Source organism: Macrosteles quadrilineatus, unplaced genomic scaffold (assembly GCF_028750875.1).
Source record: "Macrosteles quadrilineatus isolate MER2022 unplaced genomic scaffold, UCM_ALF_1.0 Scaffold_5__1_contigs__length_97177068, whole genome shotgun sequence".
NCBI classification, from domain to species: Eukaryota; Metazoa; Arthropoda; class Insecta; order Hemiptera; family Cicadellidae; genus Macrosteles; species Macrosteles quadrilineatus.
The window spans coordinates 18,608,067-18,622,865 of NW_026542598.1; the positions used below are offsets into that span (position 1 = coordinate 18,608,067).

At 33.4% G+C, this 14,799-nt stretch overlaps 1 protein-coding gene across 10 annotated transcripts in view; it reads left to right on the forward strand.

The window, feature by feature from the left end:
- Positions 1 to 14,299, forward strand: part of LOC128994676 (uncharacterized) — a 277,042-nt gene extending 262,743 nt beyond the window's left edge. For 7 of the 10 annotated variants that reach the window (XM_054419388.1, XM_054419385.1, XM_054419390.1 and 4 more), the window contains 4 exons: positions 3,312 to 3,439; positions 4,930 to 5,012; positions 8,761 to 8,950; positions 9,727 to 14,298. In XM_054419388.1, coding sequence (XP_054275363.1) covers positions 3,312 to 3,439; positions 4,930 to 5,012; positions 8,761 to 8,950; positions 9,727 to 9,828 — 503 coding nt within the window. In that variant the 3' untranslated portion in view covers positions 9,829 to 14,298. Of the gene's footprint in view, positions 1 to 1,255; positions 1,361 to 3,311; positions 3,440 to 4,929; positions 5,013 to 8,760; positions 8,951 to 9,726 lie in introns of all 10 variants that reach the window. The other 3 variants (XM_054419382.1, XM_054419383.1, XM_054419387.1) reach the window with 2 other exon arrangements.
- The last annotated feature ends 500 nt before the right edge of the window (positions 14,300 to 14,799 follow it).

A 14,799-nucleotide genomic window follows, 5' to 3' on the forward strand; every position in this document is an offset into this window, starting at 1 on the left:
TGGAGTAATTCTTTTCTTTGTGTATCTATATGTATTTAATTTTGAATTTTACATTTTTTTTATGTCTATCCAGTAAACTCTCACCGCTTTTTAAGGATATTTTTTATCATAACCATTGTACTTTTATTGTACATTTATGTGTTAGTGATGGAGTGGTAGAAACATGTTCTCAAACTAAAAGTTTTTGTCCTCACTTGAGGTGGTTTTTTGCTGTACAGTAGTCACTACCCAAACACTCCTCATTTTATACAATGCACATAAACTTCTTAATTAACTCACTTTTGGAAAGAAAAGAACAATAGCAAAAGTATGCTCATTTGTATATTTTGCCATTTTTTCACCATGATAGTCATATAATGTACATAATCATTAAGTTTAGTATTTACCTAATTATTTGTATACAATCAGGAGGTAAATTTTATAATTCTGTAGGGAAAATTTTTCAGTGAAAACTCCAATATGATTTTTGAGGTGAGTGTTTATGATTTAACAATCCATTTGTTATTTGATATTTGATAGTTGTAAGTTGTTTTACCATTTAATACTTTTTAGGAAGTTACAGTTTCTTTTATTTGTCTGTTTTATGACAATTTTTGTAAAAGATTCATCGCATAAACTTATAACCAAGATTGACTGTTGAATTTTAACACAGTATTGTTTTATTTTAATTTCAAATTTCCAGGAATCTGCATGGATTCGGCACATTGGGACAACCTATCAACATGCTCTTTGCTATACTTAAATATTGTTGTATATCAGAGGATCAGAGTGAATGATTTTCATGCCCATTTATGTTGTCAAACAAAAGATGTCAACTTTGTCATAAATGGTGTGATACAATTGTGCATTTCAGCATTTTTTGGGGTCTGAGGAGGAGAAAGAGGCAGACAAACTTCTACACAGACAATATTTTTTCAGAATTTTCTTTTAAATGGTCAACTTTCCATTTTGCCAAAATTGATTTCTGCATCCCCGTTGGCAGTGTTTTATAAAATACACAAACAATTGGATATAAGTATTAAAACAAAGAAAGCTAAATTATTATTGTGCTTTCCAGCGTTTTTCTTTGGAACATTTTCATCAAAAGGGAAATCGTTTACAGTGAATAATTTTGTTAATCTAATCAACAAATTTTGGATTTCCAGGTTATCAAACATTGTCATTAAAAAAGTGTTTTAATCAACATATGTTTTAACATTGGTAACAAGTTAACCAACATGAGAGCCTAATGCTTACTTGTTGGTATGATGTGCAGTATCATTGTTTGATGCTGAAAGTGACACATATCCTCAAGATGGCTTCTGCATGGGAAGACGCAGACGCAGACCCATCTTTGTTCATAGCAGTCATTGCTGGTCAAGTACGAAACAAACTAAATTAGAATACAAACACAATCAACTAGACATTCTGAGTGCTTAGTTTCCACATTATATAGTTTTAGTAGGTAAACCTTAGCCTCACACTTTTTGATCATTGATTTTAAATTTTAGACCATCTTGTGGTATAAATCTTCACATATAAAAATTGTTAAATTGCAATAAAGAAATATTGAACTCATAGCTTTATATATTTATTAAAGTAAAAATATTACTAGTAAAGTACAACTCTAAATAGTTTCAAACTGAAAATGTCGTAAAACGATACCCCACCTACCGGTAATCAATATTTTCATCAAATATTATTTCAGAATAGTGATGGATAGTGAAAAATTAGAAAACCCTTTCTAATCCACCTGTATTTTAACATGTTATTACTGAACCTCTAGTAATATCTAAAAACTGCCAACTTAAAAATACTCAGAACCACTAGTAGTCATTTTCAAAAACTTCAGCATCAGTTAATGATTTTTAAAGGAAGTTTTAGATTCGCCGGTGTAAAAACGATGAACTTAACATTATTAGTTTCCAACAATGTACAGACTACTTTTTAAATTCACATGGAAGTGGTTGCAAACATTGCCATAGCTGCCAACAAAATCATATAGATTTTACAATAAAAAAAAAAACACCACTTTCACAATAGTAAAATGTTTAAGTTTAAATATTGATATAGATGTTGAATGCTTTATTTAACAGCTACCAAAATCAAAACCATTGTATAAATTAGTTTTTTTTTTTCAATACCAGTAACTGAAGTAAGGGTGTGAACTTAAAATCTACCTATTCAGAATCAGAATCAGAATCATCATTTATTGTCTTTCAGCATTACATACATGCAATAGACAGTGTCATTTTACATGCAAAATAAATAAAAAATACATAACATACAATTTGTAACAGATAGGCTTATAACTATAATACTGATTTAAAAATTAACAGAATGCTCTTTATAAAATTCTTCTAGGCTGTAAAAAGGATTTTGGATCAGCCAGTCATACAACCTTTTTTTAAACACTTTAAGCTCCAGAAATTTACAGCTATCACTTAACTTATTTATTATTCATAAACAAGGCTTTAAAAAAATACTAAAAACATTAAAAACTATTACTATACAGTATATACAATATTAAATCATCAATATTTCAACCCAAACAAATACAGTAGTAAACAATATTTGTCACTGACACAAAATAGTTCTTCACTGTACAAAAATCATAAATTTAACATTCTTCTTATGTTCCCCATTTAGTAAAATGAGGATATTCATTATTCATTCCTAAGTCAATGTTAGTACTGTTTTGTTTTTGAAATGTAGAACAATTTATCACAACTTCATACTGTGTTGTTTGGAGTACCACTCAATTTTATGTTTGTGTGACTTATGTTTTGATGTGTAGGTGCAGTAGTGAGCAGTCTTCAGCGTGACCATCTTCAAAAAGGATCATTGTTTTCATAGTTGAACATATTTTTATATTAGTTACACCATTCTCATTTATGTCAATATTCTAGATCCTCATGCATATTTTAATGGTTCAGTAATTTGGATTAGAATTTTGCCTTTATATATTTAAGGACTAGTTTTTTGTCTGAATATTTGCCTCTACATTTACTTTGGTTTTTAGTTTGAACTGCTGAAATGTAATCAAATTATAGTTTATTTTGTTTGAAATAACTCAACTAATTGATTGAACTACTATTTAAGCAAAAAAATTAGCTTTGACTCTATAAAGGGTGTTTTGTCAGGTGATTTGGTTTTTGTGACGAGCAAGAAGGGTTTTGAACCTAAAGGTCGATTTTAAACTTGAATACCATTATACCATAGGCTTTAATGAATCATATGTTTGACCCTGGAGTTGTCATAACCACATATGCATTCAATAAACCTATATTTGTAATAATTGTGACGCATTTTGATTAATTTTCAACTTGCAGCTCCGTCCAGTCCAGTCCACAATCGGAGACTGCTGTCAGCTCGTAATATGAGGATGAGCAGTGTAGAGCTACCAGACGACAATGAGAAATCATTATCATCAGCAAGTACATCGCCTTGCCCGTCACCGGTCAGTCAACCAACTTAGCGAATAACATAATAAACATAGAGTTGTGAATGGTAGTTGTGAACTGTGGGTTGAAATGTACAGGAGAACTCCATATATTCACAATAATTAATAATAAAAACATACAATATTTGACCAAAGAAGCAAAAGAAAGGGAATTTTGTGAATTCATTAATTGACAAAGAGGCAAATGCAATACTTTAGGCACAATTTGAATACATGTGACTTTTAAACACATAGAAAAGTCTTTTCATGTCTGAAACCCAATTAGAAGCGTCATTGAGGGATGTGAAGAGCTAGTTTTTCAATGATGTAATGGGGATGTGTTACTATTACATTTTAATCTGACATTGCCATAGCAATAATGGCCAACACTGAACCCAGTAAACTACAAAGGCTGATATTATGGCCATCAAGAATGACATTCAAGCAAACCGTCCAACAACCATCCAAGCAATACCCGACAACAGTTGAAGGCTGCAATATCATATTTCGGCTTTGGGTAAATCAGTGATCTTAGTACAATAGACAATACAGAATCAAAGGCCAAGTGGTTTAAGGTTAAGGCGTTCAAAATTCATGTTTCTGGCTCCATGGACTATATTGTTAAGCAATAATAGGTTTTTACAAACCTCCGTCATATAGTCCAACCATTAATATTGCTCATCAGCTTACATGTTTTGTTGCAAAGACAACATTTTCAAAGCTTGCAACTCGTCCAAAACACAATTAAACATGGACAACACGAACACAAAAAACATTAAAATGGTACGAATACACAACAAACATTATATATATACATGTCGTCCAAATTATTTTCGGTGTAAGCTTTGTAAATTTCATACTCTTCTAGGGTGTCCAGTCTATGAAAGAGTATGAAATATACAAAGCTTACACCGAAAATAATTTGGACGATATAATTTTAAACGACAAACTACAGTACAAGTCACACTTCATATTCAATAGCATTTTAAATCAGAAAAGGAACAAGAAGCCAGGAGTACAAAGTTCAACTGATAACGCCACCACACCTGGCTCGACATAGAAATCTTCCAGTCGGTTTTTGCTCAGAACGGGAACATGTCACCCGTTAGTACGACAGGCCTGTTCGGTTTTTGTAAATATTTTAAATCTATGTTATTGTTCATTTGTGTTACGTGTTTAAACTTCAAGCTACGTATCTACTTCAGCCGAGTTTGTGTTTTTGTAGTCTGACGATGGCATTGTAATGCCAAAACGGCCGTAACGTAGTTACACCACAAGAATGTGAGCTGCAGTGACGAAGGTAAAGCCTATTTTAGTTATTGTACAGCTCAGGGGCTAAAACATGGATTTTAACCTAATATTCAACCATGATTGTACATAAAGACTGGTCTTCAAGCAAGAAAGTTCTAAGCTAAAAAGACAGCTATGTTTACAGCGTGTTATATGTTGAAACAAACTCTTCTCTTACGTTGAGCTGAATTAATTAATATAATGTAATGTTGTTTCAGAAGCCACATCGTCTGTTGCCGACCAACTTGTACGTCGTGTTATACAACTTCAAGTCTCGGCATGCAGATGAACTTGATCTCAAGTAAGTGAAATTAAAGAGATGCTCAAATTAATTTCAAATTAAGTTGGTCAAGAGTATAAATTCTCTGTTTGGCTGACAGTTTTGAAATACCTCAGACTGGGAGTTCACCTGTCCGTTAAGCTAGGTTTACACTAGCATGTAGCACTGTGTTTACCGGCTTCATAGTGACACCAAAAATATACCATGTAAACCCTAAATGATGCGCCATTGTTAGTGGAGTACTGGAGTGGTGCTCCATCAGGAGTGACGCAACTAATATATGTTTGACATAAATAGTGGCGTCAGTAGCAATGATCCACCATCTGTACTGACGCATCACTTCCTGTGGCCCGTGTAAACCACAGCACCAGTGCTATACTCCGTTCAAACAGCCGTGGCACCTGAGGGATTAGGAGGCCCCAAGGGTTTCCATGGGGTCTCCTAATCTGTCAGGTGCCACGGCTGTTTGAACGGAGTATAGTGACGGAGGCTGACGTCTAGCACCTGTGTCACTTGTATTAACTAGCCGGATCTCTGTGTTGATAAGTATATATCTTTGTGAATGTTTATATAACAAATTAAATTCAAAGAAATGAAATGTTTGTTACGGTGTCATGGCAGAAACCGAAGCTGGACAGGTGATGGAGGAACTGATAGTAATGAATTCGATACTGGTCAGAATAAATACACAGTGTTATGAATAAAAGAATCAAAGGGAAAGGTTAAGAATCCGAGTAAGCAGAAGAATGTACCTCAGTTAGAAATGACAGAAAAGGTATAGAAGGTAAAAAGAAGGAAGAGAGATGGAAGCCGGCCAAGATCGACCGATTTCTCAAATTGTTCGAACTTTTTCCCTGCTTATGGGATTACAAAGTCCCTAAATATAAAGATTGAAATGCAAAAGTACGCCATTAATAGTGGCATGGCTTGAACTATCACTTTTGTGTGTAAGCCTCTAGTGGCATATGACACTAAAACTGGTGCAATTTAGTGGCTCCACTGCTACATGCTACTCATGCTAGTGTAAACATAGCTTTTTAGTAATACAGTTAAGGATGGACCCAAACAGAAAGGATAAAATGTTCATAGTATGGAATAATGGCCTATATCATTAAAAACGTAATACAAGAATTTTTACGATAGGTATACCGGTACTGATGTATACCTGTGTATACGGTACTGAAGTGTTTTTTTACTTGATGGTTGGGATAAAAATCTCTAACTTTGTTCAATCAACAACAACAAAATTAGGAGTTTCTTATTTTGGTTTATAATTCAAAAATCAAATTATCTTAGTTAACATTTCATTAAAAAGCTCATTTTTTCAATTTCAAAGTTGTGTATAATTATAGCTTAGGTAAAATTATCAGTTCAGAAGCAGGGAATGTGTATCCATATATCTCCCTAACCCTGTATATTGTTTTAATAATAAGTTTCTCTGAGAGGATTTTTGTATAAAATGTGTTTTCAGGCCATGATATCATGCAAACTGTTTCATAGGCTTTTTGTTCATTGGCACAATCCTGAAATATTATGCTACTCATATCTCCAATCAGATCAACAAGTACTACCTTTTTGACAATCAGAAATGGTATCTGTTTACCCAAAATTGTTATCTGGATATTCACTTATTTTATGTCATTCACCTGTAGAAGAACTTAATAGAGTTGAGTGTAACATGTGTAAGTAGTATCACAATATCGATGGTTATAAGCACAATAGTTGTATGTCCATTTTGGTAAACTTTCGGAAACCGCAAAAACAAAGTTTGTATTATGGGGGAAACTTAAACTAAAACTGTTAAATGTTTGAAATAAATAAATTTTATTGGCCCCATTTATTAAAAATGCATCTACATAAATAGTTTTATCTTTATTCAAGCCACATTTTTACAAATAATGTGTAAATCAAACCATGTTGGACATACTACATGTGTGCACTTCTGAACGCGCAGATTTATGGACATGCTACGAGTGTGCAATACAAAAACTGCCCCTTGATGGTTTTAGTAAGGAATGAAAAATTTAAACAACTGTTATCATGGGCGCCCCCGGCAAAAAAAAATAGAAATAAATTTAATACACATAATGTTCTGTGATCACTTGGGTTTTAAGGAATTTATAAAAGTATGTTCAAAATGGTCATGTCTAAAAAATGTTTTAAATTGATGTTTAAATCAAATAAGTAGTTGACTCACAGATGTAAAAATCTTTTATACTTTGTATACTTTCATACTTTAACAAAACTATTCAGAAAACAAAACATAAACTTTCTTGGCTGTTATCTAGGCTTTATTCAACTATAATTTTTTTTCTTTATAATTGTTTGGTTAACTGTTAATGTTGGCATAAAAAACGACGACTCCCTCAGGTGACCGTCCTTGATGCACAATGTACTATGTTGTTTTGGTTGGTTTTATGTATTACAAAATAGCGTAAAAATATGTTTTAAAACACTATATTTTCAGATTTTTTCCCGGGAAAGGCCTCGAACCCCTGGAGGTTCGTTAGACCTATATATTGCATCCCCCTGTTCCAAATTCTGCGGACGCCCATGACTGTTATTGTCTTACATTGTAGACTACCTACTTTTATTTTTAACATTTTAAAAATAAAAATTACTTGGCCTACCAGCTATTAGAAACTTAAACACAAATAGGCCTAAACGAAACATTAAACAAAGCACGAAATAAATCAGGTAGTGCCTTTTGTAAAATGGTACCTATACAGTACAAACTGTATTTTGTTGAGTCAGTCTTTATGGGGTTTATTCAACAGTGCTGTCCTTTAGACACATTACTTTATTTTCTTATAAAGTTTTAATTTCTTTTATTTTCTCTGGTTTTTTTAGCCTCCTTGGTTTTCTTAAACTCTCTTTATATTACTTCTTTTTCTGGTTTCTTGCCCTATGACATCTCTTCTATTGCGTCTTCCTTCTTTCTTTTTGGTAACTTCAGTGAGAGACTTGTTTCCTTCTTCTTCCTCTATGACGTAAAGTACAATATCTCTTGCCGATGCGGAACTAGGGATTTCAGTGACAAAATGCGTGAATGCTTCTGGGATTACACCCGCTTTAAGTAGGTACATCAAATCCTTTTTCTTGGCGCTGGAAACCGGAATAGGCTCGGTGTACTTTGGACTGGGAAGTTGTTGTTCCCAGACAAATGGCGTCTCGGAATTCATTCGTATATCAAGAGTCAAAAACTCTATTTCCTTGTTAAGTTCGTACTTGTATAGAATTTCAAAGAGGTTTGCTTTTTAAAACCCAAACCACTTTACCTTTAGCCAATTCACGGATTCTTTTTTGGTGTTATGTTCTGTTGTGCACAGATGCTGTATGTCCTAAACCTAACCTAATTGTAAAATAAAATGTGGACATACTATGAGAGTGCACTTGAGATCATCAGATTTTTGGACATACTACAAGATGAAAAACAAATACCAGAGATGGTAGGCCTTGTATTTTCATGCACAATCATTGCAAGTCCAAAGATACTATATCTGTGCTCTAAAGGAGTTTTTCTCTGTTCAGCTGGTACTGCAATCATTGGACATGCTACTAGTGTGCAGGATAAAATTACATCATACCAAAGTGAACACTTTTATTTTGAGAATTTATATTAATTTTTCCTATTGTAATATGGACATACAATATGTGTGATCTGAAAGATGAAGACTACAGCTTTCCAAATATATAAAAATGTCAAAAGTGAAAAAAATTGGACATACAATGTTTGTGCATATAACCATCGATATATTTGTTTTCGCAGAGCCGGTTACAAAGTAACAGTTATAGACACGTCAGACCAGGATTGGTGGAAAGGCAAGTGTCTGGGCAGGATTGGTTACTTTCCCTCCAAATATGTGACCAAGCTGGGTGTAGGTGAGAAGCCACTTCAGGTCACGCACAACCTGCAAGTCTCCGATGGTGACAACGGACTGACGTTACTCAGGGATCAGGTGGGTCGAACAAAACCAAAATAAAAGTTATTGATCTTAGAACTTGCAGCTCGGTAGGTTATTGTTTATAGTGCTAACCTGATGATGAGAATGGTATAAATGATTGTGTAGGTAGCTTTGTAACCAACAAAGGCCTGCTTTTTCTTCAGCAAGAAGCATTTTTTCTGTATTTCAGCCTACTGATAAAGGATCATCAAAAAGCTACTGAATTGCCATATCGAACACTCGAAGACTGAATTTCAATTCCACAAGCCACTAGAGAACTTTTAATTCTGTATCAAATTCAGAGTAAAAGCCTTGGAACTTATGGCTACAGGAATGGCACAACACATAAACTTTCTAAGCTTTAATTTCACATCATCAGCATAGTTCTAATTTGATAGATTTATAATCTATTTTCAATAATTTTTCGCTACTAATAACACATACTATATTGTGATATTTAGAGTAATGCTGTGTCAAATTAGAGAGCTAACATTTCAGCCTAGTAGAGCAGCATGGAGCACTACTGCTGTAGTGTGGTGTAATGGCCAGTTCATATGTAACACTCCGTACATGATGTAGTGTTCCCGAGTGTTCCGTACTGCTCAAAAGATGGCTAACTGCATCCGGTAGAAACCAGGTGGAAACATTTTCCTAAGTTATCTGTGATTGACACAGTTTTACCTTAAAGACTACGATATTAGTTAAGTCTCAAGTGTGACCATGAAAGTCTTCCTTTTAGTGTAACAAATGTGAATACTATTTGACAATCATTAATCCATTAAACATTCCAGATTGTGATTCAAATCGGGGAGGAGCTGGACGGAATGGTGGTGATCAGGAACGGAGACAACCGACAAGGTGTATGTCCACTCAAGTTTCTACAGGAGGTGTGACAGCGGCACTCCTTGGACAAGGTGCAGTTTGAGGGGCCGACGTTCTACCCTCCGAAACAACCCTCCACGTCTCAGTTCAACTCCTCCACCCTGGTGACGCTGCAGTGTCAACTGAGCAAGGAAGATGGCTACATGACAAGAGGATTCCTCACCAGGAGAAAGCTGGCCTCGTACCCACAAGCCAGGCGTGACCAGTACAAGACTGCTCCGGACCTGGTCCGATCCAGCATGTCTTGTGACGGGACACTGTACGGGTCCGAACACGAGGGGAAAGAAAATATCTTGGTAAGGGATAAAGTGAACCAAGCTGACAAAACACCAGATGTTCTGAGGTTTGGGAACAACACTGTAAATGCCGATAATCAGAAAATACTGAGGCGTAAAAGTCTGGCTAGAAATTTGATCCCTATATCATCCTCGACAAGACCCTTGGGCTTACCGTCTTCGTGCTCCCCATCGCACTATCAAAGGAAACTATCCCGATTCCGCTACCGAAACATAAAAAATATCACTTCTCTCTCCCGACCTCTATTGATTGGTTGAATCGATCCGCGACACTCGATGTGTACTTTGATATTTTAACAAGATTGTGATCTAAGACAGGTTGATAATGTTGCCTTTAACGAATAAGTTGTTTACACGTTACTGGATGCTACATTAAAATATATAGCTCAGTTTTATTTTTTATACGACTATTAATTTAATCAAAATATACCTATTGCAGTTCGATACCTTGAGGAATTTACTAAAATAGACTATTTTACTTCAGAGAAAATAACTTTAGCCACTTCCATGAAGTGATTCATCGACGCAGTACATTTTATATATGAATATTCCTGCTAATATTTTAAATATCAATTTGTTTTTAATAACAGAAAAGTTAGCATTTATTTACTATAGTTTTATTGATTACCTGTATAGGATTTAAGTACTTAGATACAGTTAAAATGGCTATCTTTAAACTTTTGAACACATAAGCGTTTGATTCCAACTAACTGGTTGCTTTGTATAATTCAATAATCACAATGTTCAAACAGGAATTGAATACTTTATGTTTTACACCTACTGCATTCCAATAGAACAGCAGGTAAATTGTACATTTGAATTTTTAGGGTAACTTTAAGACAATTTTGGATTAATTAATAGCTTATTCAAACGAAATAGAGATTTATACTACTTCAGAGCTCAATCTTCTCAATAAGTGGTTACGGTATATGATCATAATTATCTAACTGACTTTGCCTATCTCTTATTAAATACTTATAAATAAAAGTATTAGGTATCATACTATTTTTGAAAGAGTGATTTTTTATTACGTCAAGTTAGACTTGAAATTTACAATAATTTTTTGGGTCATAATTACAAATTATTGTCATAATAAAACATCAAATCTCAATAAAACGGAATTTTGTTTTCTTATTCAGTAATCTTACTTTGTGCTGCTAACTTATAACTTAATACTGAAGTAGACACTTAAATAAAATAAAAATAAATAAATTTTGTACTCAAATATAACAGTGGAATGAGCCTGTCAAATTGCTTCTGCTAACTGCTGTATAAGAAATAAACAGTAATTCATAGCTGAACACATTGTCATGTGTCAATGGTTAAGCTCTTTGCTTTCCAACCAAGCTACAACTCAAATAGGTAACTGTAACGTTTACTTCACAATATTTGAAAGCTTGAAATTATAAAAAATCCACAACAACTGCATGTTTTAAAATGTATCACAAAATTCAAAATTTATAACAGAATGTATGAAAAGATTCTCAATTGACAATCAGTTTCCAAAATAAAATACAAAGTTTGAATTGCACTCCAACCAAATTTCAGATAAGTTATAAAATCGCCAAACCATATTCAAAAATGGTACAGATCTTAAATCGGAGAAACTTGAAAGCACGCAATGATGACAACTTAATGTTAAGATTGATTTTTCTCTGTTGTGCAATACTTGTTGCGTGTCTACAAGATTATCACTGACTGTCATCTAGTCAAGACCCTTTAGAGTAGAAGAAGACCACACGGTGACATAGTCTCAGACCAATTTTAAATATTCATTTGCCATAAATATATTTGATTAAAATCATCGAAATATTAGTTTGAAGTATATAACCTAGTAAAGAGAACAGTTTTAATGTTATTGAACTTTTGTTCATCTCTTCAGCACTGTATAATATAACACCACTATTTACAATCATTTTACAGGTGATTATGTTCAGATGTATCATTAGGATTTGAAAGTGTTTTATAATGAAAATATGTAAGAGCAGAATAAAATTTAGTTAGAACCGACTACTCGATACTTTCATAAGAGTTTTCAAAGATTGAAACTGCTTAGTGATTTGAGGTCAGTATCATTGATAATACCTTATCAGAGAACAAAACGTCAATTTTAAAAGGCCAATTCTTTATGCTACCAAAGTGTGTTTGGTAATTTACAGACATTATAAAACTATTTACAATTTTTTTATCTAATGAGAAAGAAATAAGTGAAATTTATTTTATACTATAATTATGTTCATGTTTACAAAAACCAATAAGTAAGATAGAGAGGAAACATTCAATGGTACACTTAAGTGGTGTCTAGAGCAATTCAGTTTAGTAACTTTACTTCAAGAGTAATGCCGCTTTTCCGCTCGAAACTTTTGACTTTAAAACTCGAATAACAACTTATTTGGATGCAAATCAAAATCATAAATTAGACTTGAATTCCAAACAGTAACTGTTCATCTTAACAAAACATTTTCATTTGAACTGAGACTCTATGCTTAAGAACATACATTAGTTGTATTGTCCATACGTATGTACTTTATATTATAATGTTCCTTATTTTGTAAGTTATTGTAGAGGTTATTAGATCATTTATCATCAGAGATTTGCACAGGTTTACTGATTACTCTGTATAAACAGAGACATTTGAAGATGTAATTGTACTGCACTTTCTCTATGTTTTATTGTTACATAAAGTATCTATATTGCTAGAGATATGGTAGTTACTTCACAAGATAAGAATATCTTTGTTCCAAAGTGTGTTTGGTAATTTACATTTTACAGACATTAATTTTGTTTACAGTCGGTATCAGAAAGATGGCAGATCTGTATAAAACTATTTTAATTTTTTATCCAATGAGAAAGAAATAAGTGAAATTTATTTTATACTATAATATGTTCATGTTTACAAAAACCACAGAGAAGTAAGATACAGAGGAAACATTCAATGGTACATTTAAGTATGTCTAGTACCATATGTGTTGGTTTCTAGAGCAAATTATATTCATCCTCTTCTGCTCTCCTTTCACCCCTTCCCCATCACAAACTTGCTACAGCTATCACACGGTAGGAAGACCCTGTGCGCTTCAACAGCTGTACAAATATACTATGAGGCCATCACCGTTCGGGCTCTTCCTAGCTCAGTACTGGTACATTTCTCCCCAACCATACCAGAGCTAAAAGCGCACAGTTGTCCCATAAGCTTGTATCCTCTGAATTTTACTTCCCTGTGCAAAAACTAAAAAATTGGTAGCATTGCCAAAAGAGGGGTTTGGGTTACTACAAATTACAAAATATCATAACCATAAAATAAAGTGTTTCCTTATTTTAATTACACAGTTTTAATACAGTAAACACTTGAAAGTCTGAATGAGATTAAATAAATCTAATACTGTAGTGAAAAAATATTGTTGGCGAGGCCAAAATCCACTTGGACATTATGGCCACAGGAGTAAGAGTAAGAAATAGTATAGAAAATCTGTAGTATCACACGCTACTTCATGTACAGAAAAAATGTGAATAGTGTACTGAACCAAAAACAATAGTAGTAAATTTATCAACATTTCATAATAAATATTGCCGCATTCCTATCTTAGCTGTATAAAATATTTAAAACCACAATCAAATGGCTAACCCTACTAAGGAAAATTTGTAGTAACAGGGTGGGGAATTAATAAGGGTTTACTGTAGTTGGTAAACTTGTTTGTAAACAACTTTACTACATTTTCAATGCTCTTTTTACACATCATCCTAAACTTTCTGAGGTAAACCTCCCTAAGCGTAATTCATACCCCCAACGGTATGCCTCTAAATTCTATGTGTACTGTAATCCCCTTTTAACACAGTATTGGCTATGCTTCTGATACATGGAGTAACAATAATTACCAAAGAACGTTTAAACAAAATTTGACAGTAAATACTACTTCTCAGCAATATAGAAGCTAGTGACATGAAGGACCCAGAGGTTATAAAACCTCAGCTTCTTCTGTCACTAGCATCTCACTACATGGGATCAACAGTGTAATTGTTTAAGAATGAGCTTTAATGTCCCTTTTGTGAGGCAATGAAATGCAAATGGTGCACTCATGTATTCCAATAGTTAAACTTACTAGACTATTGTAATGTAAATTATTTAAATTGATCTATGAAATTGTTACTATTATTTGAAGTATCAAATTATAATTACTGTTAGCAAATGAAAATATGGAATTAAATGTTTCAGAATTATTGTGTGATTAAATCTCCTGTTTTGTTTTTGTTATATTTGTGGTAACTTCACCTGAAGCTTTGCCATAAAGTATGATCGAGCGTTAATAGTCAATGCTTTGAGTACAGAAAATGAAAATTCAGAAGAGCTTATGTTGAAAGACAGTTATTGTCACCACTGATTTTAGAACAGAATGTACTTTCTATATCAGTAATTTTTTATTGAGTATACATTGACAAGCTTACTTATTGGAAGAAACTGTTGTATCAAATTATAGCTCAACTGTTCAAGTGGTTTTTACAGGATGGACGGATGGACAGTAATTTAACTTAGAGTATTGATAAGAATAGTGTGGAATAGTAGTACACTTATTTAAAAATATAGTCTAAATATAAACACAGACAGTTTATACAGGGTGCGGCAAAACAACCAATCTATTTCCTGCAGGGCACTGTTCAGCGACAGGTCGTCTGAGAGTGGTGGGAGTAGGC